This window comes from Ylistrum balloti, unplaced genomic scaffold, assembly GCF_031769215.1.
Source record: "Ylistrum balloti isolate Yb309-2 unplaced genomic scaffold, AGI_CSIRO_Ybal_v1 Utg370280, whole genome shotgun sequence".
In the NCBI taxonomy this organism is placed as follows: Eukaryota; Metazoa; Mollusca; class Bivalvia; order Pectinida; family Pectinidae; genus Ylistrum; species Ylistrum balloti.
The window spans coordinates 168,390-176,369 of record NW_026782215.1 but is presented as its reverse complement, the minus strand read 5'-3'; the positions used below and the strand labels follow the sequence as shown (position 1 = coordinate 176,369).

At 36.3% G+C, this 7,980-nt stretch overlaps 1 protein-coding gene across 1 annotated transcript; it reads right to left on the bottom strand.

Annotated features, from left to right (window-relative positions):
* Positions 1–907: 907 nt before the first annotated feature.
* LOC132552799 (uncharacterized) lies at positions 908–3,548 on the bottom strand. The gene is made up of 2 exons (XM_060216993.1): positions 2,364–3,548; positions 908–1,597 (listed from the first exon to the last, which is right to left on the bottom strand). The coding sequence occupies exons 1-2, from the start codon at positions 3,486–3,488 to the stop codon at positions 1,184–1,186; spliced, it is 1,539 nt and encodes a 512-aa protein (XP_060072976.1). The 5' UTR covers positions 3,489–3,548; the 3' UTR covers positions 908–1,183.
* Positions 3,549–7,980: the final 4,432 nt, after the last annotated feature.

Below are 7,980 nucleotides of genomic sequence, written 5' to 3'. Positions count from 1 at the left end.
TGAGAAACATTGATATTTATTCATTATTTTCCTCCCTGCTCTTTTTAATTTAATTTTAAAGAAAAATGAAACATCATGTTTCAATGTGAACAAACTCGAATATGGATTATATTTAATACATCGAGCAATGTTTCATTGAAGTTAGACTTTTATTATCAATATTATTAGAATCACCGATGATTGCTTAGATTATACACCAGGAGGTTTCGTTAATGCTGTATACACAGGATCAAAGAGGCACGGATTCGGGATTTTGAGTAAGGGATGACATTAGTGAAGTACCACAGTCTAAAATTCGAATATCTATACACAATTTGACACTTTTTGAAATTGACGGCATCAATATAAACGAAGTACAGCATACCGTAAACCTCAAAAAGGTAATAACTATGGTAATATTGTTACAGACATTCATTACATGTGGTCTTTACTCAAGTAACTCACTCGCTGGCTGTTGATGGAGTCAATCCTCAACCAGCTGTAAATATTTTCACAAAGATGAAAGTTTGGTTTCTAGGTAGTGTCAGTAACGTCTTAACAGAAATGACCGATAGCGATTTAGTCTTGGTGGAAGAAAGCGGCGATTGTGCTGGCATGGCTTTCCTCTGGTTATTGAGAGCCCCTAGAAAGCAAAACTGATGTACCATTTTTATGTACATGTAAGTATTAATTCAGAAATATCTGCTATTTGGGTTATTTTTTAAATACCACTTTTTTAGTCTTCGTCTATGTATGTTAGCAAGATCTTGAGTTCCGTTGGTACGCCTATTTACCGAGGAAAGGAAGATTAGATCAATTTAAGGAAACCGGAAATAGCAACGAAATTTGAAAGTATATATTTTTCTATATAATTTAATTAATGTCTCAATACAATACCATAAAGAATTTGATTACAAAATTACTTCGTGGTATAGACTACTAACATTTTGACAGTTTTTTAAAATGCTTAATTAAGCTCATTTATGTTCCACGAGAAAGTGAACATTTCATTTTGCAAAATGTCGTCATGTGAAAACGAATCATTCAGAATTAAACAGCACTCAAGTGATTTGTTTTCTCTGAAACACTTTTGTTCCGTTTGTCACAACAATGCATATGATATCACGAGACAAACTTGCCCTGTGTTGTCTAATATTTTTATGATATTTTACAAAAGATTGTATCATAACTCCATGTATCCATTTCAAACAAAAGTGTCATTTCCATCATCTTCGTCTTCCGGTACGTCCTTATCCTCAACACAAAAGAGTTCGCTTTGTTTGTATAATAACGTGTAAAGATAATCGACCAGCCCGCTGATCTGATAGTATTCGGCTTCTGTGAGTAATTCCCGCCATAAATTGTCATTGCTAGGCAATGTCCCGTCCTTTATTCCGCCGTCTCTCAAATAATTAAGAATGTACCGGAAGTGGGCACCGTCTCTGTCAATGAAGTAACTTCCGTCAGCTTCGGTCCGAAGTTGATGACGTCCACTGAACATGGCCGCCAACATCGAGTTGGAGTCCTTTTTCAATGTGGCCAGTGATGTCGTGTACTGTACACCACCAATGTCCAGTTTTATCCGACCTTCTTGTATTTCATTTAGCTCTGTCATTCTCTGGAAATGAAAACAAAAATCAAGATCACAGTAATAGTGTCGCAAAATATTCTCAGCGTTGCTTGTGTTCAATGGCATGGACCTGTGACGTCTGACGGAGTGATCTTTGGGTGATATGGACAGATAAAAAAACATTATTTCGTAATTTTGATACCGAACTCAACAGATGATTTTAACAAGAGGCCCACATAGCCTAAATCGGTATTGCTTGTTCGTCTAATGTAAGGACTGGAAGTCGGAATATTTCCACTTTTTTTTTGTTATATTATAAACCTCAGATTTTTATTTGATCACAAAAGTAAAGTGTGTCTGTACTGACAAATGTTTATCATACATACGAGTGCTGGTATTTCAGGAGTGACCAGTATTGGCTTGAGTTTGTAACAAAGAGGTGACGTGAGCAGTACTTGTGACACTGAATTAGGCGTCAAAGAGGTTTACATGTGCCGCAGATAATCGTTTCATTAAGGTAAGTGTGACACGATTGTAGTGTGGCATACGATTGTAGTGATAAATATTTAGTCAATATAGACAGGAAACTGCGATACGAAATATTTCACGATACTGATGGGTGTTTGAAGGAGTTGTGTAATAACGTTGTGAAATAGTCATTTAAAAAGATGTTTTAACCTTTAACATAAAATGCATTTTGTGAGCTTTCGTGTATTTCCTTTATCTTTTTTACTAAGAGTTGGCCGACTGAAACCAGCGTTTGGGATCCTGTAACTATCTTTATATGATACCTGAATAGTTGATAGATACTTACCTCCAACTCTTCATTAAAACGCTTCCTCTCTGTTTCAAATTTCTCTCTTTCTTTTTCATTGTCAACCTTTCTTCTCTGTTCAAGCTCTGCCAGTTCCTGCACTTTTTGGTCATGCTCGGAAGCTAACTGTGCTTTTTTCGTTTCGTAATCTTTGGCCAAAGTTTGGCATGATGCCAGTTCTACGTCCAGCGTTCGTTCCTTTTCTTCCAATCTCCTTCTCGTGTCATCAGCGAAGTTTTCACACGCGGATATGTCTCTTTCACGTTGACGAAGTTGTGCATCTCTTTGGTCAATAAATTCTTTTGCTCTTTGAACAAAGGCACTGAAGTTCATATGTAGGCCATCAATGACACTTTTACCAATATGATCGATTTGATCATGAATGTCAATTTCCCATGTACTTGTGACGTCATCGAAAATGTCATGTTCATAGAGTGGGCCTATAGCTGGTTCCTGACTTGGTTCAACTCCTTCAGGGGCTTGTCCCCATATATCGTCACACCCACAAATCTCCATAGCAACTATCGGGCGAATGAAATCTGAATCAACTTCCAGACATTTACCAATAGCTTTGTCTCGACACGTAAGCGCCCTCCACTCACCATCCGTATCAGGTTTGCCCCACAAGCGTGTCTTTTTGTCTGTCCCTATTCCGTACAAGGCGCGTGCTTTCCATTCAACATGGCCGACTTTCTCCATTTTACTGAACTTTTCATTATGGAAATCTTCTGGTGGAGAATTGGACAACATCAGTTTGAATGCATTGATGTTATGTTCAATATCAGGCGATCTATTGTAGCCATAAACAACCAATTTGATTGGTTTATGTCCGTCCGCTAGTCCGTACCATTGTATGAGCATGCGCCAAGCGTCTTCATGTACTACGTCAACAGTATGAGCGTAGTCTCGTCTGGTGATAATTGGTCCGGGGTATGACCTCTGATGGTAGTACTTCCGGTTGCTTGGCATACCAAGATACCGTTTCAACTGTTCAAGCCATTCTGCCACAATAACATACCAAAAATCTCCTTCCTCTGCTCGCTTAAGAAATATTTGTTCCAAAATAGCTTTTTGCGTCATTAAATCGGTACTGCTTGAAACCGGAGGTGGTTGTGAAGTGGCCATTTTAGATTTCTTCTCTCCGTTGTTATTTCTGTAAACTGCCGTACCGCCCTGTACGGACGACCCAGTACTATGACTACCGCCGTGCCCGTTAGCCCCACTACTAACGACGCTAGAACTAGCGTTCAGCTGATGTGAAGATTCAGGCATTCCAAAATTCTGAAAATAGTAAAGGTAATGTGATATGGTAACTGCATGTATACATACAAACGTCTACTCTTAGTGAAGTTTGCTGTGAATGACTCACACTTAAGGCATGATTTACTTTAGGTTAAAACTATCTCTTTTTATTCTTGGCAAAACTACAATAATATCTAATATGTGGTCTCGTACATGCACCTGACTAGGTTTCATTAATGGAACACTTAGATCTTGGTATAAGCTGGAAATGTTATTTTTATCCAGAATACACTTGAAACTTGCCCGCAGGCTGCGTTCGTTATTATAAAAACACGTTTATTTACATGCATGCATGTTCGAAGCCTTATCGTGTACCGCATGTTAAACAAGTATAGGAGATCTGTGAAATCTTTAGATGAGGTAAAACATATGGTGTCATGTCTGCGTTCCTTATAAATTGATATGGTTTCTAATAATATCAAGAATCTTAATGAGATAACATAGATATCACAGCATAAGTAATTCGGTAATCAATATTCGTTATCTCTTTTGGTGTTGCTGTAAACATCGTTTGCGACTGGCTTCAGGAAATTGGCTATATGCCACGTGCGTTTGTTTACAAAACAAAGGATGGCGGAAGGTTCAGATGAGTGTATAATATATGTAACTGTCCGTAAAAGAATGCCATCTTTTTCTGTGAATGTGGACACTGTGTTGTAAATGTTACTTTAGATCTACCTGATTGCATTAGAAATTGGGTTTAAAATGATACAAAGATGATACTATGTATAGAAAATTAGCTATGTTTTAAAGAGATATATGTAAAGGTAGGATATGACGAGAATGAACTATACTTAAAACACACGTCCTAAACTGTATAGGTTGTTAACTAAAAGCTTACTGCTGTTCTGAGAATTCTTTGTTTTTTCCTGTCTATAAGAGCTAATGAGCAAAATAGTCTGAGTTATTCTATTTTGAAACGGTAAAGATTTATGTCTCTGGTGGCTAGAGAAAAACAAAAGATACATATAATTTACTGAAGTTTACATACATACAAGACGTATACAATACACCTATGATTAATTTATTTCGATAGAAAATGATTTTTATTAATTCTTCTTTTCAGTGTTAAACTTTAAAAGTACAGAATTGTACGTCAAAAGAGTCCTGAGGTTTTATGTACGTCATATAATTTGTAGCCAAGATGTTCTTTATATCTTGTGCCCAAAATGATAGGTTGGAATACTGTCTGAGATATGCCAGAGAGTGATGTGGTTTTAGTGGGCACTACTTCAATTTACCCCGCCCTCAATAAATGAATTAAGCAATTATAATTCACGCAGAACAAACAAATGTTGTACTTTGTGGAGCGAAAAAGAATAGATTATATTTCAAGTGCAGTTTGTTTGACTAGGTCCATATGTAAGATGAAGTTCTTAATTGAGGCAACCTGCTAATTGTGACACTGTTACACACTGTATATATGTAAACCTCGATAACTAGGTTAAACTTGCTGCTCTTCATAGTAAGTCTTTTAATATTTGTAAAGTGGAAACCAACATACAGTAAAACCTGGCTATTCCGGGTATATTTATTTATTTTTTGTTCACTGGAAACCTGAGAGTGAGTTGTGTAGAGAGCATTATGGAGAACGAAGAACATAACATGTGCAAAGTGGAACCTGCAGAGAACAAATTTTATAAACATTCGGATCCCGTTCGTCATGAACAATAGGATTGATATTAATTAGAAAATCACAAAGATTATATAAAGTTTGAAATACTTGAAAGTGCACGACTGAATCATCATTCCTTGTAGGTTAATAAGCATTGTCATCTCGATAAGACGAATATTCGTTGATATTTGAAGAGTTTTATTCCATTAATCTAATCGGGTTTCTCTAAGGTAAACAATTTCAATAGGTATGTTTAGTATGTTTTAACTGTATTTTCGGATAAACAACCCAGGCTTTCTATGAATAAATTCTTCGGGAATTAATGTACAAGTATGTCGATATAATAATTTCAGGTAAATAATTTTAGATATTCACATGCACCTTACTCAGTTCATCTGATATGAGTACGTTGGAGTTTGCATGCGTGCGTTTTACAAAGGGTTCTCAACATGATAGAATATCTTATTCTATATATCCGTATTAAAACGTATATGTGTTGTTTTATTGAAAGGCATGTATAGTTGTATACGTAAATGTGTCTATATTAAGATCAAAGCCTTTCGAAAGTACCTGGTACTTATATACAGTGTATGCGTCTGTGTTTCGATTTAATACTGTGGAATTCAGCTAACCTGATTGATGTAAAGAAGGAGAGTGTTTTGATAATTTTGCCCATCTACCTACTTTAAACTTCTTTGTAGCATGTAGTAAGCATGTACATTGTATACGAAAGCGCTACACGTATTTTTGTCTTGTGAACATCACGTGAAAACATACATCTTCAATTTACACCATTAAACTCCTTTCACTCTCTGCAATATGGTAAAGATGGAATAGATCAGTTTTTAAAATTTCTTTTGGTGTGTTTTGTTATCATTTTCTTTTACTATAATTATTCTGAATACGGGACCTTTATCAGACTAATAGAAATTTTAGAAAGATTGAAAATCCAGCCGATTTTTTTGTTAAGTCATAAATTCGAAATTGGCTTGGCTAAACGAAAAAAAATAACATGAACGAAAAAATGTCCCAAATCTTGTAATTTCGGTTTCATAAAAATAGTTTAATGAATATGTAAATGTGTGTTTTATAGTGTACATAATAACTTTAATTGTATCAAATATTTAACTTGTACAGATAAATTTGAACTAGTTAAGTAGTTGTTTATGCAGGTAGGTAAGATCGGAATTACTGTTATACAATATATATACAAACATATCACTTACCTTAGTTCAGAACTTAACAAAGAGTGTCAGCTGATGCGTAGATCTACGAAATATCTGGAGATTGTCTTAAAATAGCGTTATATATACCTGTGCTATCTTTTGTTGATTGCACGTGATGTAAATACGCGCGCAAACCGAGTCACATGGTTAGTGGTTTAGCACAATTTTACCCTCACAGGCTTCAATGAATGCACCAGTTTATGAAGTGCGTAGTTTGACCATGTATCGAAACCCGACATTTCTTGGCACGGCGCCTTTGTAGATACTCATAACCACACATTACGTTACCAATTGGCTTTAAATAATGGTTCTTATAACCTGGGCCAGGGGAAAAGTCAGGTGGGGACGCTAATCATGGGCGTTGGTTATTTTGATGGCGTCTACACGTGTACAGGGGCCCAAATAGGAGAATCGAGAGGTAAAAATCACTCGTTATTACTGAAGTAAGTGGGAAATAGGAGGTTGAAAGGGGAACGAGAAAACTGAGAGGTCGTTTATCTGATAATTGACCACAGAAACTTGTCTGAAGGTTGCGTAAGGACATCATCTAAGCTATACTTGAGGCACTGGGAGGGGAGACAACTAGTTGTTTTACTTAAGGAAAATACAATAAAGTAGAAATGATAGTGGGAGCGAGAACAAGAAGCGTAAGAGAATAAGAAAAGGGGTTGGACGTGGGAAATATATGAGGGAAAAGGAACAGATAAAGATCAAGGAAGTATACAAAAGTGTATTTGTCAGAAATATTAAGGGCGGGTAAGGCATGAAGCGAAGAAGGGCTCATAGAGTACCATTTACATTGAAGAAAACCGTCGAGGCATAGAAAGAAATGACAAAGAATAGGCTTCGCTTTCAGACACGGACGCAAGGACGGAGGTTTTATTAGAAATTAAGAGGCCAGTGAGCAAAGAAGCGAACGAATTTAGGGAATCGGGAATTCAAAATAGACAAAGGTTTATGGTCGTGTTTCAGTGATCAATCTACAAATCATTTTCCTGTGATATTTTCAACTTTATTGCTAAAACAATGGGTCCCATTATGTAAAAATTAAGTACTTCTAGAAATTCTATGAGTCCCCAAAAAAATCTATGAGTACAGGACTCTGGACTCGTATGTAGATTTATCACTGGTGTTCTAGTTGGAGCTTAATGTATGTGAAGAAAAAATAAGGATATTACAGCAGAGCTTGATAGTAAAAATAGGGAGAACAGAGAGGAGAAGAGAATTACTGGAGATTATGTAGATAGAGAAAGGAGGAACGAACACCGCGAACGGAAGATGGGGATGAGGACAAAGAATAAAAAAAAAAAAAAAAAACGACGCGAGCTGACAGTCAGGAAAGGACTCGAGCATGGAAAAATAATTATAAAAGTTTGTGTGATTCTCACGGAGCACCAAAATGTTTTCCAACATTAAACTATCAGATTATGGTAACGATGTATATATTCCTGACCGGTTATCAGGTTCTACCAGT

What these genes read in the sequence shown, in the direction of transcription:
- LOC132552799 (XM_060216993.1), bottom strand. Translation starts at nt 3,488, where the DNA reads ATGGCCACTTCACAACCACCTCCGGTTTCAAGCAGTACCGATTTAATG. An exon ending in GTTTTAATGAAGAGTTGGAG is followed by an intron (nt 1,598 to 2,363) that starts GTAAGTATCTAT and finishes TTTCATTTCCAG; the next exon opens with AGAATGACAGAGCTAAATGA.